This window comes from Taeniopygia guttata, chromosome 1 (assembly GCF_048771995.1).
Source record: "Taeniopygia guttata chromosome 1, bTaeGut7.mat, whole genome shotgun sequence".
Classification (NCBI taxonomy): domain Eukaryota; kingdom Metazoa; phylum Chordata; class Aves; order Passeriformes; family Estrildidae; genus Taeniopygia; species Taeniopygia guttata.
The window spans coordinates 75433562-75455120 of record NC_133024.1 but is presented as its reverse complement, the minus strand read 5'-3'; the positions used below and the strand labels follow the sequence as shown (position 1 = coordinate 75455120).

Genomic DNA, 21559 nt, shown 5'->3' with positions numbered 1-21559 from the left:
AATAGTAATTTGAGTTTAAAATATTTTACATAAGAGAGCTTTTTCTTGGAGTTGTTTCTAAATGGTGTATTCCATAACAGAAGGATGTATAATGAAAAATAGCATGGATATTTCCATTGCAGTTATTCTTTGTGATTTATAATTAACTGTAATCCTATAACTGTAAAAGCCTAATCCTGCGTAGTTACTATAAAATTTAATTAGTTTTCTAATCAGTAGTATTAATGTATACAGAGCTTGGGGTTTCATATTCAATATTGTGCATTCATTTAAAATATTAGTTTATTTTTACTTGCAAACAGAGAATTATTGGGACATTCTACACTTAATATTTTTTTTATCTGTCTAAGGTACTGGGTCCTTTAGATGAAAATGAATTCTATGAAGAAGACTTTAATTTGTTGGAAAAGATAACATACAGTACTTCAGCAGAGAAGATTAAAGCCATTGTCAAGGAGATGGGAAACAGTAGTAAAAGGTAAAATTCTCTTGCCTCATACATGTATGCAGATCTGCTGAATTACTCCAAATACTTTCCCTACTTTCACTGTCCTTACAACCAATAGTACAGTTAACAGTAAAAAAAATCCTACTAGGTTTTGTTTACATAAGAGTAATTGTAAAGAATAATAATAAGCCTGATAAAATACTTAGTGCATCTTAGGCCAAATATGAGTATTAATATTTGAAATTATTGTCTTTGGGAATTGTTAGTAAGGGAGCCTGTAGAGGCGTGGGCTGATGTTGTGCCCTGACACCATGGTAGACAACATTCACACATCTGTTCACTGAGGAAGTGTAAAGATGAGTTCAGGCCATCTTCTAGTCTAAGGATACAGCTTATGTACAAAGAAGAAAGCAAAATTATGTTCTTCTTACAGTATCTCTCAACTTTTTGAGTATCATTTCTGTTATCTAGAAGGACTGGCACAACTGAAAGAATCATTACCAGAAAAACAAAATCAACAAGAGGCAGAACTCAAGTAGATAAGTAGTGAGAGACAAAACATATTTAGACATTGTGACTTAACAACATTGAAATGGAACTATGATTTCTAAGGAAACTTCAGTAGGAAATTCCAATAGAAAAATCTGAAAGATGTGGCCAGACTTGAAACCAGTTCATTTATGTCTGTTCCTTAATGTTGTCATAAATGGGAAAAAAAAAAAAAAAAAGAGCTAGAAATGTCAGCAGGTCTTAACATCATATACTCACTTCTCTTGATTCTGAATCAGGTCTCTTTGTCAAATTTGTGACTAATAAAACCTTGTCATTAATTCAGGTTTAATTTTTCTTGTGGACCAAGCTCCACATTTTCATCAAAGCCCCACATTTTCATCAGATTACACAGATTAGAGGACCCAATTGAGAAAAATAATTTCTCTAAGGCTGAATGATAACTGTGAATTCTGCATCTCTTAAAATTAAGAAGTGTACATTTCATAAGGCTTCTCTAAGCCTATAGGGGTTCTTGGGCATTGTCATGCTAAAGGTTTAACTCCAAGCTACAAGTTCTGAGGTGGTAATCAGCTTAGAGTCCAGTTCCTAAATATCTGTTATGCAAAGAGACTGACATTAAAGTGTTAGTGTTTTACTCGTTTTCTAATGGAAACCAAACTATATGTGCCTTATTTGATACAGTGGCAGTGACTTGATTATGAAAATAGATGCCCTGCTGTCATCTTTGCCTAAAACAGAAATGAGACAAGATGTTGAATTACTCAAAGAACAGCACAGGTCAGTTTTGTCATGGTAATGCACTTAGAGTAATTTTTTATTAACATTTGAATGTACTGATGATTACATAGTCTATGGAAAGTTGAGTAAGCATTCTAATTTTGCAACTGTTGTATGAACAGCCTGCATCTGCCATAGCATAATGCATCTTTACCTTTTTCCTAATAAATTCATTAGCAATGCCTATTGTTATCCCAGCTTTACCCTTTGCTGAAAAGAGAGCAAAGGGCTACATGTTTTAAAAGGACATATGATAATACAAAAACTGTGCTCAAATTACAAATTTTTATAGAAATTTTCGTCACGCTGTTTCCAAATCTCTAGTTGTTTTTGTTGGTAAAGGTGGTCCAGTGTGTATGCGATGGGCTGTCCCTGTTGGTGAAGGCAGGAGTGAAATCAGTGGTAGCTTTTCTAAGAGGCTGACACCTTTTTCAAAGTTACACGAGTAGCAGTCAGAAATGTGCTGCCACCATATGTTTTGTGGAAAACAAATTCTGAGTGTCCCTTTTCTCTATTTATAGCACATGACCTTTTTTTTTTCATTTTTTAAAATATTATTTTACTGATATTTCCTTCCTGTAAATCCAGAGTACTTTAACTGGGGTCTGCTTGACTTAGCCTAATAAAGTCTATCAAACTGAATTATTTTTTGGAATGCGTAAAGCTAGTCCAGCCTGTCAAGTTTCACACTTCTCAAATGCTGTTTTTCCTCCTTGTTTTTTTTTTCTTTTTAAATTATGTCATCACCACTACTTGTCTGATCCAATGATTCCAGATCTCTGTCATTTTGTAGACAAGTGACAAAAAGGCCCTTTTTTAAGTCTGTGTTTTATTTTATTAATTTTGTTTTGGAGAATGTATCTAATCACCCACCAATATAGAAGTATGAAGATTAATGCTATATTTTTTACTCCTGTTTGCATTTAGCTTTTCTAATTGTATCACAGGGAGCAATCATGATTATTGCTTGAAATTAGGGAAGTATTTTCTTCAGCAGTAAAATCTTAAATGCCTCTGATATTACAAGTCTGTGTCTAAAAATATTTGTCGTTTCAACAAATTCAGTTTTGAGTTTTCATGTCACTTGTTTTGAATACTTTTTTAACAGTGTAGTAAAATTCGAGCCCCAAGAGAATGACCCATTCTATGACATCATTGCTATTGTGGATCCATTGACAAGAGAAGCACAGAAGATGACCCATTTATTGATTGTAAGATGATGGTCATTTCTTATAATTTGCTTATTTGTACTTCAGTTGTTACTAAACTTGTTCTAATTTCCACATACAGTGTAGTAAAGAGTAAACAAAATTTAGTTGTTTTTTCTTTTCCTTTAAAATATGTATTTAGTCATTTTAATTCATAAAAGTTGAGAATTACCTAGTTCATCATTATGAATATCTAATTTGAAAGTAAAATTCAGATGCCTCATGGCCAGTCCTCTTAAAGTGAGCTTGTAAGTGCTCTCTACAGTCAATAGAAAAAAAAAGAGGAGATTGTGTACAAAATCTCAGGAAGTATGTGCTTCTTTCCATGAAACCAGATCACCTTAGTTTTCCGAGGTACCTAAATGAGGTGGTCTAAATCTGATGTGTAATATCATCATAAGAAGATTGGACTATAAACCTTTCAGCTCTTGGAGAGATATTTCTCAGTTGATTAATGCTACCAACTATATCTAGATAGGCTTCCATTGTGTGTAGCTATTGATCTTCTAAAGAGAAACTGTCTTAAAAACACAGCTGCTAAAATTATTTTCTTCTTTCACCTACTACAGAATATCACTGTGTCTCAGGTTCCTTTATAGTTTCCCATAAAAATGTAAATTTTGTCTTCACTTTATGGTCTTTTATAATTCTCAAACCTCCAACTTGATTTTTGCTGCATCCTATTTTATCTTTTTTTTCCCTGCAGTAATTATGCAAGTTTCATAAATTCTTAAATTGCTTTTCCCCCTCCCATTTTCATACCCTTTTATATCGAATGTTGAAGCATCTACTCGCTCTTCATATAGAGGGGGAAAGTAAAACATTTTTAAAAATTAATGAAAAATTTTGCTATTTCACAATTCTAGAACACTAGCTTTTCTCTAGAACCAGATCTCTCATTTCACCCTTCTCAGCGAAAATGAAAGCTTGATATTACCAAATGAAAATATTTTCATGTTGAAATGACTGGAAACTCTCCATTTATCCAGAAGTTCATATTATCAGTATAAATCACATCAAGGATCTTGTAGCTCAGAGCAGAAACCTCCATTCCTCTGAGCTCAACAGGCTCTCTCATGCCTGCAGAGGCAAATGACTCCCATGGTGTCCCAAGCTGTTCAGCTATTGCAGGTCCTGCTTGAGTCATAGGAGCTCTAGTTTTGTTCAAAGCCAACCCTTAGGAGAAAGTAATGAAATGCTGTTGAAAGTAAACAAACCAGAAATATTTTAAGATAGATTAACCTTTTCAATAATATATTTTAAAAAATGAAAAATAGCCTGGAATTTTTAATATATATAGAATAATTATTATTTTTACCTAGAAAGCCACCACCTCCTGCTGTAGAAACAAAACAGAGACATACAAATACAGCAAGCCTCAAACTCAAAGTTCTTAAATGAATGCCTCTCTGATTAGCTTACTATACATAGGTGATTTGAATACTATAAACTTGAGTCACTGGAATATATTTATATTTAAAGGTTCTTTTTTTTCAGTCACATAATTGGATTGGAACTAAGTATATTGGATTGGTAACTATTCATGGTGCAAAGCTTGTTGAGTAGCTACCATGGCAGAACACGTGATTCTTGCCCCATTCTGCATTGAATATGTCCATATAATGGTTGGGTTTTTTCACTCTGGTGAAACTACTCTATTATATTATTTTCTGTCACTTAATAGTTACTTCAAATAAATATTTTGGTATTTTTTCTTAAAAATACAAACAAAAAGTTACTCATATTAAGTGGAATTGAAATTGAAAGAAGGGTAAATAGCTATAGGTAGGCTGTAATCTAAGCTTTTCTGCTTAGTCTGAGAGACTGGCAGTTTAAGGATAGAGGAAGGTATGAATCAGAGCATGAACGAGAGCTCAGTCAAAGCTGCTGTTTTTAAAATCTGTGATTGTATTGTATTTAAAATATCTTATGATTGTATCATAAGAACTGCTCTAATCCTCTCCAGAGTGAGGCAGGTAGCACCTTCCATATAGTCTGTGTTTCCCTTTTTTCAAAAAGTTTTGTTACAGACTTCAGCATCAAGTATTTCCAGACAAGGTAGAGTCACTGTCCACTGTAAATATTTAAATGCCAGACATAACTTTACCCATGGTTAGGCCACATTAAGGTCCCAGCAGAATATATGGAAGAGCTAACTAGTCCTGATGTTATGAATGTCATCTCTAAGGTGATGTGAGAAAAGTAGAAAATCCTTCTGCTAAAATGGAGGACAAAATTGAAGCATTGTGGATTTTTTTCCTCATGCTTCACTGAAAACAAGAGGAAAGATTATTCTATATACTCCAGTAAGTATCCAGTAATTCAAAAATGTGGAGAAAAAAAATCAAACCTTTTATTTTTCTTGTCAGTTATCTTTTGCCTTTTTTCTTTTGTTCATTCTGTCTTCAGTGAGGGCTTACTATTCCATCCCTAAATTAAAAGGAATCTCTGAAGGAGCCCCTTTTGGTGATCCAGTCTGATTTCTATATAATGCATGTCACAGGATTCCTTTTTCACAATTATTATTTGAAGTAGAAGTAATGTTTAATGAGTTCCTAATTTAAATATTACCAAGCAGTTGTGTACAGATTAGAGCTCCTGCTGAGATTTTTCAGTGGCTAATTAACCTTACTGTTAAACTCAGACTTGGAATTACAGATTTTTGTTTAGATCCATGCTGCAAGCATTGATGTTCTCATCATTTTGCCAGTTCTGTTGAAGATTCTATTATAAGTTTGCTTTCAGTGCAGATGGTTTGTATTGTCCTGAGGTTTACAAACAATTCCCAGTGACTGAATAATCATGGTTTACTGAGTTACTGTTCTTCAGACGAGTTGTGGTAACTCAAGTAAGTGTCTTGCAAATGACTTTTTATTATGCACATGCACAATAAAACTAGCTTTTGAATAATTTCCAAGCCTCCTGAAATATTTCAGCCATGTTTTACAGTGTTCCCTGAACTAAATTTCTATGCTCTTTGAATTTTCTTACTTAAAACAGACTGAAGTCTTCAAGTATCCTATAAAAGAGTCTTCCTAATTTTGTCACCATTTTCATGTGTTAGTTAAAATGCTCTGGTTTCTGATGTCCTCAGAAGCCCTAAATAACAGAACCAAGTTTAGTATTTCAGAAGCTGTATTGTTGAAAAATGCAGAGATAATGAATTATTGTCTTATTTGTCATTTCCTATTTAAAGTCCTTTGAAATGTCAATTAAGAATGGTGCTTTTTTTTTTGGTTTTGGCTACTGTACTAAATTTCATGGTCAGCTGATGAATTGGGATGATGCATCAGCCTTATTTTAAGATAATTTCATTCTATACACAGAAGCCTATCAATACAGATTGCTGAAGAATCATTCTTGCTATTGGGATGAGGGTTTTCTTTTGTCTGAAGATGAAGTCCCTACAGGCTTTTATAATTCTTTTAATTCTGAATGGTAGATAGATATCTGAGTCACTTTGACATCTGTTTTGATTTTGGTGGTCTTAAACTTTTATCATGTAATACTTTCCCTTCTCATGCTTTCAGTGCTCTTAGGTTCTCATTTCCTGCTTCTTCATTTGTTCACACCAATATGCTGTGCCCTACTCTTTGATTTTTATTCAGGAGTTTTTCAGTGATAGTATTGAGGTGACACGAAAGATGAGAATAAGAAACTAGGAATAGAACAGGTCCCTAGGGCTAAGTAAAGTTACAGCATTGTAGTAAAGAATGTGTGTTTAAGCCATGGGTTGAACTGAGGAAAGAAAAATTATAGTTATAATAAAAGAGAGATTTAATGATGACTATTGTATTGCTTTGATCCAAATTTATCTGCTATTGTAGTAATTTTAGATATTAGCCTTACTAGTATTGGTGTTGTAACTTAGCTTTTATGTCTTACTAGCCTTTCTAATATCCATAAATGTAGGCACAGCTGCTTTATGCTTTCAGGTAAGCACTTTGTGTCAGAAACCACAGAAATTAGGTAATTTGATAAAGGTTTTTATGAGTGCTTTAAATAAATTACTAACTTTGTTAGCTTTAAGCAAAACAAAATAGATTGCTCACAAATATAAGAAAAAAAATACTATCCTAATATTATGGTTCCTATATAACACATCCAGAACATTACTATTTTAGAAATTAACAGATGAAAAAACTGAGAGAAAAAAAATAGAAATATGTTAACTTACCAAAATGTTTTGAAGTTATTTGAATGGTTTAATACATCGTTAATCTATTGTTGACATTTAAAGTTATTAAATAGAGTATTAAAATATTTCTCTGAACTTCACTATATTTAACAGTTTTCCATGTACTACAACTATTTTAATAAGAGTGAAAGTAATTGTTTTAAGACTGGTTGTTGAATGAAAGGCATTTGTTGTATGTGGAGACCTTCAAGTGTTTTACAATCACAATGTAACAAAGGTGATAATATTATTTACTCAAGTATTGGAAAATGGAGGAAGCTGCTCTTGAAAAAGCTGCATGAGTAGGAGAAGACATTAATATTTTGACTATCAAGAATATCATGTGCTAAATCATGCAGTTTTAGGAAAGGGCATATCTTTATTTACAATATCTGACAATAACCTTTAACATACAGATAAATTTACATCTTTAAAGTTTTAGATTCCTGCTGAAAATTGAGAAATGGCATGATGTCACAAGGGTAAGTTCGACTTATTTTCAGTTTGGTGGTTACCAAGAACGATTTTTTACAGAGATTTTTTTTTTTTCTGTAGGTGCTCAAGGACATTATTAATATGAAACTCAGGTTATTTTTGAACTGCAGATCTAAGCTGTCCGAAGTGCCACTGAAGAGGTTAGTGGTTCGTAGCTTGTGATGCTCATTTTAGAAAAACAGCCTTAATTATGTATATTTTCTTAAAAAGTAAACATTGCTTTGTGTTTCTGAATTCTTTTTGTTGACTCATTTTTCACTGAATGTTACCTAAGCAGTTTCACTTGTTTAGAGAAAAGTTTTTGTTCTAATGTGTCAAGTATGTTATCACAGGGAAGTGATCCAGTCCATCAAATGCATCTCTAATTAACAGGCCTTAAATAAATCAATAGTGTCTCTTTTATGGCCTGTGAAGACTTGCAGAGGGGGATTATATGTCTAAGTTGTTCCCTTCTTTACAGCCCACTGTTTGTGTAATGAATTGTACAGATTCAATACTCCTAGGAATTAAATTAATTTGAATAAATGTACAGTCTGCATTTGTTATATTGAGATGATGTTATATTTCATTGGGAATATGATAGCCTGAATGTATCTACTATAAATTGGAAATTTCTTTTATCTGTGTGTAAAAATCAGGGTTCACTAATTCAGTGATAGACATTTACATTGAAATTAATTCTCCCCAGGAGGATTTCTTTCCCTCTAAGATAAATATTTAAGCACAGCCATTTCCTTGGCAGGTATTTTACCGATAATCCTAACACCTATATTATCAATTGCCTGTGAAAGAGGCTGGTGGTAGTGCCTGTCTTTCAGTCAATGCGTTGGAGAGTTAGTCATTTGCTCACAAAACAGAAGTCCTTAGTTTTTATGTATTTTGAGAGGAATTACATCTCATGTTCCGCAAGAGGGTCTTAATTATCAGTCTTCTGAGTGTCTTCTTGTGTGAACATCATTATGATGGCTTTTGAAGCTGGGCATTTTTCAGGTCTGGGTGCCTGCTTCTTTCCTTGTGTTTGGGAGAAGTTTTATGTATGGAATAATTGGGGTAAGAGCTGGAGAGGAACAGAGAAACCCTTCCCTTCCTCTGCTTTGTACTTGCTGCTGCTGGTGACAGTAACCATTCTCAAAGACTTTTTATCCAATAGAAGTTAGTCCTTCTGCGTAATTCAGTGATACAGATTCTGAGAATTCAAGGCTGCTAACAGTCAAGCTATATAGATGCACCTCTTGGGTATTCACTTTCATAGCCCTTAGAGTGTTAATGGAATATAGGCACATCTACAGAAAAATCACCAAAAAGTGAATAGGTCTGTGTTCATCTAGCAGCCCATTTGAGATGCTGTAGGTATTGTCTGATGATATTCCAAAAGAATAAGCTACTTTGCTTCCAAATTTCATCATACTTGGTAAATACTCACTATATTTGAAAATATTTTAGAAGAGCTTCATGTTTGAACTTTGTATTTCACTAAAAGTTGGGGTTTTGTCACACTTCTTTTTCAACAGCTTCTATCGTTTTGTTCTGGAACCAGAATTAACCTATGGAATCAATAAGCACCTTCCTTCTGAGCCTGTAGCAAAATTCCTAGAGTTGCCAGAATCACCTCTTTTGACCCTAAACATGATCACTCCTGAAAGCTGGTTGGTTGAAGCAGTAAATAGTTCCTGTGACCTTGATAACATTCATTTGCAGGAAGTAAGTAATAGATTGCAAACACTGTAAAACTTGTGTTGAGCACTCTACTTCAAGAGGGAAGGGGAAATGTTGCAACATTTGTCTTGTGTGTGTTCTCTGGAAATACTTTCTTTGGTAATTGATTATTTAGGCATTATTTTACCATTTCTATTGTCATCATGTTTTGTTCATTTTCTCTCTTAAAAAAAAATACAAGTCTTAAAGGAAAGCAATGGAATAGAAAAAAATCAGAATGCAAAGTACAAGTTAAAGCAATTTACCTGCTATATTGAGCTTTGTGTTTAGAGAAATACTACATTTAAGATAAAAGTAAAGCAATTAAAGGGTTCTTTGTGTTTCCTAGTTCTTGTAACCTAGGTAAATCTTCATATAAACTGGAATATTAATGTAGTGCAAAATGTATTTCACCCTCTTTTAGTTCACAATTCTTTACGTTATTATTTAGTTATATTTTAATCCCCCATCCTCAAAATCATAAGATTTGTTTGAGTCAATAAGCTTATGCAAAATATTGAGGGTGTTTGATTGACCAAAGCTGTGTGTTTTGAAAGTGTATTGTGAAAGTAAAGCTGGGATTTACCTTACCAAGGCAGAGATGCCTCAGCTTCCTCAATGGTCAGTGGAAGGAAGGTCTCTCCAGAGAGTCATCTTTCCTCTTTGTCTTGGATACCTGTTTTATAATTGAGTGAAGTTCCTTCTGGATGGACTTCTCTTGGGTTTTTTTGAATGTGGGAGTTACCTTGTGGTAAATCCCACACAACATGTTTGTGGCTGTGATATTTTGTTTTTTCCACATGGTTAAGTGACGTAATTTATTGATGAAGCATTCCTTCCATAGATAAAAGGGGCAGTTATAGCAGAATATGAGCTGGAATATATATTGCTTGAAGGACATTGCTTTGATGTGACAACTGGACAACCTCCTCGAGGGTTACAGTTCACTCTGGGCACAAAGAAGAGTCCTGTCATGGTTGATACTATTGTGATGGCCAACCTCGTAAGTACTTAGTACAGGAATAGTCATTACAATTGCACACTTCTTGTGAGAATTCTTCATGAGGATCTTGGTCTTTAAACCCATTTGTCTGTGTTGCAAGCTTAGTAATGCTAAAAGTAACAGGCACATCCTGGAGCTGAGCTCATCTCCAATTTGTTGAGGTTCCCCACCCCCAGCTCTTCTCCTGTGATGCAGTATAAGTTTGAATAAGCCTAATTTTATACTCTTGCCAGAAGTGCCTAAACTGGCAGCCTAATTGTCTCTTGTAGGTGGTAGGAGGCAGTTATATTCAGGCTGAGATTCCCTGACAAATGTAAGGTATGATTCACGTTCTGATTAAAATAATCGTTTCTGTTACACAATGATCCAGGCAAAAGAGGGCTCCCATTTTAGATGCTTCAGGTGAGTGCTTAGAGCCTTGATGGGACATATGCACACCTGAGAATTTCTCTTATCTTGCACAGTAATTATTTTTCATGTTGGCAGTCTGTAGAACAGAAGACCATTAAGTGACTTGTTAAGTGAAAAATTTATTTTCTGTTGGCTAAGGGGATTTGATAGAGAAGGATTTTGATGAATAAGACCTTTTACCTATCTGCTGTTCACTTGTCCTTGTTAATACTGTATCATAAGGAAGGAAATGCTTAATAAATTGTGAATCTTTTATTTTTGCACAAGTATTGAATATGATGGACTCAACAGTAGATGGTCTTTGGCATGATGAAACTTCTAAAAATTCTTCACATTTCAAAACTTGATCTCTGTGACTTTAACAAAGAGATAGCTGTTTACAGTGTTCCTAAAATGGGAAAGAATTGTGTTGTCTTGGAAAGTTGTTCCAGACAAGAATTTTGAATTTCAAAGAAGCTTTTCAATTTTGGTCTGTTCAATAATTTATTTCTTTGCTGCTCTTTTACCTGGTGCTCTTTTACTTTTACTACTGTCCTTGGTGCAGTTTTTTATGCAACTTAAATTTAGCTAGAAAAAACAGAGCACTGAAAGACATTAAAACAGACAGGCAGGAGAGGTGATAGTTGTTGCATCACTGACACACTTCTTTCAGGGCTATAACATTTATCTTTGATAAATGTTGAGTAGTTGGGGTTTTTTGTATATGAAGATGGTTGAGTCAAAAATGCACCCAGAACAAGTGCCTGTCTTTTTTACTTAGGGGTATTTTCAGCTGAAAGCAAATCCAGGTGCTTGGACGTTGAGATTGCGTAAAGGAAGATCTGAGGAGATTTATCAGGTTTTTTCGTAAGTATGACTCCATCATTTGGAAACAAAAATTAATCTGAAAGTGCAACATATTTTGAAAAGATCTGACAACACTGAAGGAAAGTGAGCAAAGAGAGCATTAAAAAGTGTAAGATGGAAATGATGATTTAAAGTTTGTAAGGGATATCTTATTTCCTTGTATTGTTAGTTGTTGTTTGATGGCTTCATGTGTTTTTGAAGGCATTTCAGTATGTTAATGCATAATAAACCTAAGCTGCTCAGCTAGACTAGATGCTAGCAGTGTCCCTTACTATACAGTTGCACAGCTACCAGACACTTTCCCTGTCAGTTCCATGCATGGTTAGCATTATCACACAATGGCTGCACCAAAATCTGTAGAAATGTCACTCATGTTGATTAATATTTTGGCATTCCCAACATACTTAACATGTAATTTCCAGATTATGTCCAATGGAACATTGCTCTCCAGAATTATCTTTAGAACTGTCTGGAGGAAGTACCACAAATTTCCTTCTCATATTTTTTTCAGTCCTGAGGATGCCTCTGAATGCATTTATAGGTGGTATCTTTTTTTAACAGGAACATTGTAGTCATTTCAGTTCTAGACTTTTCTTTTCAATTAATTCTGAGTGTTTCTTAGTTGTCTAAGTCATCTCAGGATCACTGTGGTTACACCTCCACCTTAGGATATCAAATGCTTCATTTCAAGACCCTGGCTGCATGTTGATTGCAACACAATTCCCTCTCTTGGGAGAGGGAAACCTCTGTCCACAGAAAGGAAGTTGTATTGTATTGCCAGTCCTGTAACTGGCATTTAGGTGACATCTCTAAGGCTTCTGAGATGCCTTAGGTGTGTAATTTCCATGACTGATTTTCATGTAAAGGAATATATGTGCTCACCATCATTCCAACTATTCCTTAGAAGAATCACCTTTTCCCCATGTTTTATGTAAACCTGTAGCCTATGAGAGCTTTCTCTTGAAGCTTTAGATCCAATTGCTTCTAGAGGAGCAGTATTGTTTATTTAATTTAAGCTTCAGTTTTTCCTTTCTTTTTCCTTTTTCCTGTTATCTCTTTTCCCTCTCAAAGACATTGTGTAGTTTGAAATTGGTCTATTTCTTATAAAATATTTATTATTACTTGAAGTCCAGGAATACATAGTTCCATATGTTGTTAAGTATACGCTACTATTAAAAAAACAAAAAAACTTGATGAACCTCTTTGTGGTTTTGAACATTTAGGTAATAACAGTGTTACAGGGAGAAATGTTAATGGGATGTTAGATTCTTTCTATTTGTTTGCATTTTCAATTTATTTTTTTCCAGAAATCAGTTACAATCTGTTGAAAAAGCAGAAAAACATAGTCCTTACCCTTAGAGATTCACCTAATTTCCACCAACTGCATCTGTACCATTTGTCTAATTTAGCAGTTAATTCTTAAGAAATATAAAGTGATTTATATAAGATAGCATGGTTTAAAAAAATAATGTAATGAGGTGCAGTTGAGTTAAATAATGAAACAAAACCACTCTACATTTTAGCCTGGATCAAAGGAAATTTAAATTATCTGCTGGGGTTTTGCTCATTTTCCCTCTGTAACATAAATGGACTTAATTGAACTCAGCTAAGTTACTAAAAACTAATACCTCATGAGGAATCTAAACAATGTAGTTTATTTCATCTCACTATTCCAACTGTAGACTTAAAGTACAACAGGAAAAGTATGTTTGTGGGGCTGCACCGGGATCTTTGATACTTCATTTACAGTATTAATAATATGAAGTTGCTATCAGAACTCAGGCAGCTGTTTGATAGGGTGGAATTTTGCCAAGAGCTATTGCAGTATATTCTCCATCTATATATATTAGTCACACCATCTCCTGTTGAACTGTGAGATGAGCCTGATTTCTTTGAGGCACAGACCTGTACATTATAAAGGGAGTTTTAGAATGTTCTATATCTCAGTATTTATCTTACTTGCTTCTCTCATAGTTGGAAGTAATTTATTTTTACTGTATATAAATACGTAACATTTGAAATAAGTTGCCTCTTTCTTAAAGACTGCTTCTAACAAAGATCATTATGTTGATGCAGTCATGCTTGTAAATCAATCTGTTATTAATAAATTCCTGTGAATATTAGGAAAATAAAAATTGTTACACTCAGCAATAATCTGAGCACTCTTTATTATTGGGACTTTGTTGGTAGGAAAACAAGTAGGTATTGCAAGATAAGATTGCAGAAAATTATTTATAGCTAAACATATATATAAAATCCTTATGAATATTTTACTTTTTAAAAAGGCAGGTAAATATATTAGATGTAAGATATAGTACTATTATATTTGGATGTCATGCAGACCGCCTAGCTGAAAGGTGTCTTCTGTAACTTAGGCAAGGAGTTGTATGTTTGTTTCTTGGGCTTGAGGTTTTAAAGGATCTTCATTTCTTGAATCCAAATTCTTTTGTTTCCCAAATTATAATTTGTATTTTATTGGTACTTACTTGTATTTGTATTAAAAGCATGTAAGTGTTTTGAAGTTCAAGTTGGGACATAAAAAGTCTGCTAGGCATGTTTAGCTTTTCACAGCTACATAGTATTAAGGTAGCTGTTATTACATATGTCATAGTACTGTCAGTATGCAAGATGTTTTGCTTGGATTTAAAAAGGTTGTTAATAGTAGGACAGAAATTCATCAGACTGAGTACTGTGCAGAGTAGAACAATTGGCACTCTGTAAAGATGGAGCCCACAGGGAGGCATCCATGAAAGAGATCTAGGGAGACAAAGCAATGTTGTTGAATTTACATCCAAATCATACACTGTGAGAATATTGCAAAGACTTTGGAAAATCATCTTTATCAGCAGAATACTCTGTATCTACCTACAAAATTCATAGCATAGGGATTTTGAGATGACTGAGGGAATAACAGAGAAAACATTGGTTGTTTGAACTCTGAGGGCAAACATGAAACATTGGGCTGGATGCTGCTATCAACAGTTTGTGTTTGGATCAAATTTTAATATTTTAGAACTTTTTAGTGAGACACTTTATTTAAAATGGAATTAATATCTGAGCAGTATACATCCCTGTGATGCAAAGACCGTTGGCTGGGTGTGCATATGTATGATATTTTTAAAGTGTGAAAACAAAACCACAATAAAGAGTGGAAAAGTTCAGGTAATTCTGAACATTGTTTTGTACAAGGATAGGCCATCTCCATGAGACTTAGTGATTACAGGCACATTTTACAAAAAAGATGTATTAAATGAGTGTGTAAAATCCTACAGTGTTCAGGTAAGTGGTATGATACACACTGAAACAAGATTTAAATATTTCTATTTTCTAGGGGGGAAAAAATGAAGCCTAAGGGGTAGCAGATTACTTTCTTAAACCCATTTTTTGTGTGGGTAGCTTTAGCAAGAGAAACCCACATAATGCTGATAAAAGACAGAAGGGATTGAAGGGGAAATATATGGGCTGTTGAGTTGTAAAAGCAAAAAAAATTGAAAATTATGTTGTTATTATAATGTATCACAGTGACATTTTTCATATTAGCTACCCTTTGGACTGCAGTAGTTTGGAGACACCTGAATGTCTTTTAAGTGATGCTCAGTAGGGTAGAGGTTCATGTGATCCTTTCAGTTTCCAAAGCCAGCTAGCTGAAAGTCAATATTCACTATCTCAGCACTGGGATTAAGCCTTCCCTCTACTTTTAAAAGCAGATATATTCTAAAAGTACACTTAATGCCATCACACAATTCCTATTTGAAAAATATATTTGAAAAAAAATATTCCCATATTTGAAAAATAAATTATTGTTTAATATTTTAATATTTGAATATTTATATATTTATATATATATATATAATGCATAATAAGATTTAGCTCTAGGTTACTGCAGTTTTTCACTGATTAGTAAATTTCCTGTGAAAATTCAAATTAAAAAGTGAAGGTGACAACTGTGGGCAATGTCCAGTGATGAGTAAAACTCAAAGTTTTTGAAGTTAATATATAATTGTATGCAAGTGAAGTAATTTTTGTCTGTAAATATCAGCGATTCTAAACCTTATTCTCTGATTAAACCCAAGTAACAATGTATATTTTAATGAGACAGTACATTTGCCTGGGTTTTTTTTTCCTCACAGCCATGAAGGAACAGATTCTGTAGCTGAGCTGACAGACGTTATTGTGGTATTAAACAACTTCAGAAGCAAAATTATCAAAGTTCAAGTACGTATGCAGTGTTTCCTGATATGAAATATTACTTATGCTTATGTGTCTCAGGCTATATTTAATTGAAATATGTATACTGAAATATATAATTTAGATTTTGTATAATTAAAGAGAAGGATGTGCAAATTAATGTTGTTAATTTGATTCAATCAGGTTATACTAATTGTGTGGGAGATTTGTTAAATAGCTGTTAAACATAGATAACATTTATCTCATCTAACTCGAGGTACCCAAGTGTGTGGTTTTGGTGACTTAAATTCCCTGTCTGCTTAGCAAGAGACAGTCCAAAGGATTGCTCTTCCCTGCTTATAAATGGATTTTAACCAAGAGAATGACCTTTTGAGACATCCATTTCCCTCCAGTGACTGAGGAGAGATTTTACATGAAGTCCAGATTCCAGAGTGGAAGTCAAAATCAGTTGTGTTAAATTTTACCCTAGGCAACCGAATTAGTGTCAACAAAATTTTTACTGCTATTAGATGCATCAAAACCAGCTAATGAAGCATTAAGGAGAAAGATCCTCATAATACACTATTTTCCTATATATATCTGTAAATATTTTAAAACACTAGACATAAGTCTATTCCTCAGTCCTATTAATGACGAGTTTCCAGAAGCCAGGGAAAATGTGTAAGACTGGAGCACGATGAGCCTGTCTCTAAACCACAGAGAATGGGTAAAAGGGTGCCTAATTTGAGCCAAAATAGGAATATTATTCTGTGTGAAAAGTGGTATGTATTAAGCTTATAACTAGAATATGTAAGCTCTGCCATTCAGCTGAACTCTAGAATCACTTCACTGATACGTAGGGATGTTGCTTCAGGAGCATTGGCAAAAAAGACTCATGATTTAGTGTCAACAGAAATCTGTGTCAGCTTGACAATATAAACATGTGAAATTAATATGATTAGATTCACACATTCAGGGTGTAAGAAGCTATTTGGTTTTCAAAAGCCATTAAATCTCTTTTAATCAAGGAAATTGAGGTGGTAAATGAAATTAATCTTGAGCTGTTATAAGCATCTGGATAAGGCAGCAGAAATTGCTTAGGTTGCATGCAAGAGAGCTTGTGTTTCGGTGACAAATTTGTCACTTTCTCTTTGTGAAGGGCTTATGAAAATGACAATTTCCTTTCAGGTAAGTTCCATTGTGAGGTGCTATGCTTCTGCCAGCTAATGGCTGGATCACAAACTTGTGAGGGAGGAAAATGAGATAAAATTCACCACACTTGTAGTTGTTTTTTTGCATATAGGTGTACAGAGGGCTTGAAACATGCTGGCTGATTTATTAATCATCATACTTAGTGGCTCTAGCCAGTTAGTACACCATAGTGGTGTCACAATACCAGTAGTAATTGCTATCAATTACCTTCCCAAGTTGCACAAAAGCATTTCTTTTACTGACTAGGTACAGAAGAAGCCTGATAAAGTGAATGAAGAGCTTCTTACAGATGAAACAACAGGAAAAAAAGGAAATATGGAATCAGTTGCAAGGTAATGTATAATTTGATTCTAATTCAGCTGTTCCAGGACATGTTTATTATTACTCATAGCAAGTAAATATTCTTACTTGATAGTGATACAAATGTGTAAAAAGTCTCTCCAAGGGATTTATAATGTAAATAAAAAAGGGGAAAGACAAGCTATAATGTCATGTAAATCTCCTTTTTTATTCCCTTCTTAATCCTTCCTTTGTATTTCCAGTTTCTCTTCATTTTCTCCTTTGGCTGTTTTTTTCATTTGGCTGTAGCAGGGAATCAGTCCCAATGTGAAAATCTCAGCTGGTTATGTGATATTCAGATATGTCAAGCTGAACATCAACAAGCAGACCAATGCTGCTTGTCTGCTGCTGGACATAATTTATGAAATCTCAAGAAGTGTTTTTACCTTTTACTTTAAAGTTTGAGTTTTGTAAGTAATTGTAATAAGCATCTCAAGCATTACATTTGGGGCTAATAACTTTGTAGTATTTCTAATTTGCTGTTTTGAACAAGACTCAGAAAAGTTTTCTTCAGTTTTCAGTAGCTTGGGCAATGATTGTCAGTGACAGACTGCTAAAGAAAATAAAGAAAAGGCATAGGAGTTCTACTTCATCTACTAATCACTTGGCTCCAGTCAGTCCTGTACACACACCTCTCTTGGTAGGTCCAGGACTAGCTTCTGTTCCAGCTTTAAAATGTCTCATGCAAAGGCCTTTTGTTCCATAAGTACCTTCAGACCTGAGATCATATTGAGTGTCTGTTGCTGATTTTATGTTTATCACCGTTTATCCACAGATGATTTTACTGTTACAGTATAATAGAATCACAGAATATTAAGGGTTGGGAGCACCCTTGAAGATCATCTAGTCTCAAACCCCCTGCCATGGGCAGGAACACTTCCCACTAGAGCAGCTTGTTCAGAGCACCATCCAGCTTGGCTTTGATCACTGCCAGGGATGGGACAGCCACAGCCTCACAGGACCTGTTCCAATGTCTAACCACCCTCACACTAAAGAATTCCTTCCTGCTATCTGACCTAAATTTCCCCTTTTTCAGTTTGTACCTATATTGACTAGATTCAGAGACCCTCCCAAACACTATGCTACAACTCTGAAAAACTATTTGCACACTGGACCCACATTGCTGCACAGAGGTGCCTCCTTTGAAGAATGATGTTAGTTGAAGGAATTTTTCATTGACTTCAAGCTTCCCACTTCTAATTGGCTGCATCAAAGGATGTATGTGCAGAGATCAAAATCTTAACTCCCTCTAAGAAGGTTACAAGGCCAGAGATCTCTCAGCCTTCCAGGGCTTGCCTTTTATCACAGTGGCATTCATCATGCTCTGAGCTTGGCTAGGCCAAGGAAACCCCTCACCCAATCAAGTTTATTTTCTCTTCCCAGTGATTCAAGGTTGTGGCTCAAGGGCATTATTTGATGCTGTCAGCCTTTTGCCATGTAGGATCTTGTCAAATACCCTTCCTTTCTGTTATCCCAGAATGAAAAGAATATCCACCAGCACACTGTTCACTACAGGAACCCACCTGTTCTCTGACATGGGAGATGTGCACATCACTTCGCCCAAGCCTTTTCATTCTTGAGCTGCCCTTCTTGAACTGATTGCTTTTCCCACGTGACCTTACAGGTCAGCCCAGCAGCTTTGGGAAATTTCTGCTTTCTGTAAAGCTTTATAGAATCAATATTTTCAGGATCTTTGCATTAAACCCCAATTTTTTTCTTTCACATGTGATGACTGCTTTGTAAAGAACTTGGCATTCTTTCAGTCCTGCTATCACTAAATATAAGACATGGGACAAAAAGTCAGGAAGAAATGAGACAGACTGCTTGGACCTGTGAACTGTAGTTTGTTTAGCCTGTGAGAGTTCAGTGCTTGTTGAGAGGTTGTCTGTCTTCTTTGAAGATGCCACACCATGCAGACAATGCCACTCCACTGATGTCTCTCTCTTTCACCATGCCTGAGTGAATAGAACATGGGTTTCTCAAAAGATTATTCACACCACTTAAACACATTGCAGCCTCTCAGCTATTTCTGAGGTTTCAGCTTTGTACCACTGGAGTGATCTGAATTCTTTTGAATACATTGGAGATTTGAGACTTGTCTTATTTGCTCCTAAAGATTATGAGGATATCTATTTTTACACTTTTTAAAGGATACTTTTAAAAGGGATTTAAAAGAAGAAAAAGCAATAGGAGTTGACTCATCAATCTAAGTGTGTGAGGAATGACTCATCTCACAAAAAAGACTATTGAGGTAAATTTCCAACAGTATCAAATAGCTTGATAACCATTTGATAACTATAACCAGTCTGGCTCTTCAGTTCTGACATCTCTTAAGCAGTGCCTGAGGGAGACTGCAGCCGCCATCCCCTGCCTCTGTGTGCTGGCAGGCACATGATTAAAAACCAGCCCTGGTAGACTTTGGTATTCAAAACAAGCAAAGAATGCTGTGCAACAGAAACAGAAACCTCTGTACAACATACCTCGAATACATAGGTTAGCTTCTAGGGAGAGGAATCAAGAGTAATCTGAAGAAAAATTTAGCAAGTGTTACAAAAAACACCGGGAAATGCTGTCACCACAGATCTCTGAAAGTTATGAGAGTATTCTGGGGAAGGTTATAACTCCTAAGCCTAGACATGTGCAGTGGAAGTAGAATGTAAGTGTATTTGTTTACTGCAGGATGTGTATTTCTTTTATTTTTGATTCTTTGTGAGCTTAATGATAATTTAGTAGGATTTTTTCCTGCAGAATTTTTACTTTATATAATTATTTATAACAATTCTTAGATTTTCAGAAGACATTCCAACTGATGAGAAGGAAAAGAAGAGTGATATTAACATTTTTTCTGTTGCTTCAGGCCATTTATATGAACGTTTTTTAAGGTAAGGAAAGCAAAAAGGGGAAACAAGAATTTCATAGCAATAGTCTGCATTTTCTTAGTAAAACTCAGCAACCTAAAGAAACTGACTTTTTAAACAACAACTAAATAATTTTCAAAACCAAGAAAAGTTATATACAGTGAAAACTAAATCTTTAAGAACAAAGTGATTCAACATAACATTATTCTTTGAAGACAGAAAATGTATTTCATGTGTGAAGCACAAGCATAAAAGATGAAGTTCAGCCTCTCTGTGTAAATACACAACAGAAGTGACTTCATTGGAGTTGTATCTATTTGTGTTTCATACAAACTGGATTTACTACATGCATATATGGCCTTACTTATCTCAGGGTCCTATCAATGAGCAGTGACTGCTTTTAAGGAATTCTTACAGTGTTGCCTGATCTCTTCACAACCATGTGTGTTACTATTCTGATTTGAGCACTGGTGATTTGATGGCTGAGTCATCTGAAGTTTGAGCATTGTGTTTCTTTCCTTCAACCTGCAACCACTTTCATAAAGGGAAAGACACATTTACTTCAAAGGAGAAAAAGTTAATATTAAACGTCCTGCTTGCTGCTTTGTCTTATTTTTGAGTTCATCTTGTCTTGATTTTAAGGCAGACTTGACCTCTTTAAGGTTGTAAGTCACTGTTACCTGTCTGGTTACACCAAACAAAGGCCATGATAGTGAAAAGAATTGAACCCCAAATAGTGATTCTTACAGTTATTAATGGTTTTCAGAAGAGGATCTGAGTTGAACTTTGCTTTTTTTTTCTTTTCAGCAACCTATTAAACTCAACCAATAATTTCTAAAATAAGTTATTTCAGTAGCCAAGTTAATATTTAAGGTACTAACTATCATTCTAATTTTGTCAGGCACCTCTCCTAGAATAAAACATGTTAATAGATCCACTTTTGAAATTGTTCCTTCTACTATTGCTTAGCCAATCTGGATGAAATAAGGCCATCTCAAAGTACCCTTGAACACAAGCTCTTTCAAGCTTTTAATTAGAAGTATATGAAAATTTCTTCTTAAACTGGGTTAAAGAAATTGTAGTTAGAGTTTTAGTATTTTCTAAGTGCAGTTGAAATTTAATGACCCATGTGTATTTGTTTGTTTATTGTAGACTTATATTTCCACAGAATTATGATGCTTTCTGTCCTACGTCATACAAAAACACCAGTTAAATTTTGGTTTCTGAAAAACTATCTCTCCCCAACATTTAAGGTAGGAGAAAAGTCCTCCTCTTTTTCTTTAAAATTTTAACTATTTTTTTTTTAAATTGCAGTTGACTAATTAAACTTTCACAATGGAAAATAATCCCTGAATCTGTTAAATACCAGTGTTAGGTAAAAGGTTCTTCTCTTCTGCTACATGAAGCCCA

At 34.6% G+C, this 21559-nt stretch overlaps 1 protein-coding gene across 4 annotated transcripts in view; it reads left to right on the top strand.

The window, feature by feature from the left end:
* Positions 1-21559, top strand: part of UGGT2 (UDP-glucose glycoprotein glucosyltransferase 2) — a 76925-nt gene that overhangs the window by 47118 nt on the left and 8248 nt on the right. For 3 of the 4 annotated variants that reach the window (XM_002196765.7, XM_030276202.4, XM_072931304.1), the window contains 11 exons: positions 351-478; positions 1643-1738; positions 2847-2949; positions 7679-7758; positions 9130-9319; positions 10158-10316; positions 11488-11573; positions 15704-15788; positions 17199-17284; positions 20078-20173; positions 21318-21402. In XM_002196765.7, coding sequence (XP_002196801.6) covers positions 351-478; positions 1643-1738; positions 2847-2949; positions 7679-7758; positions 9130-9319; positions 10158-10316; positions 11488-11573; positions 15704-15788; positions 17199-17284; positions 20078-20173; positions 21318-21402 — 1194 coding nt within the window. Of the gene's footprint in view, positions 1-350; positions 479-1642; positions 1739-2846; positions 2950-7678; positions 7759-9129; positions 9320-10157; positions 10317-11487; positions 11574-15703; positions 15789-17198; positions 17285-20077; positions 20174-21301; positions 21403-21559 lie in introns of all 4 variants that reach the window. The other variant, XM_030276225.4, reaches the window with a different exon arrangement.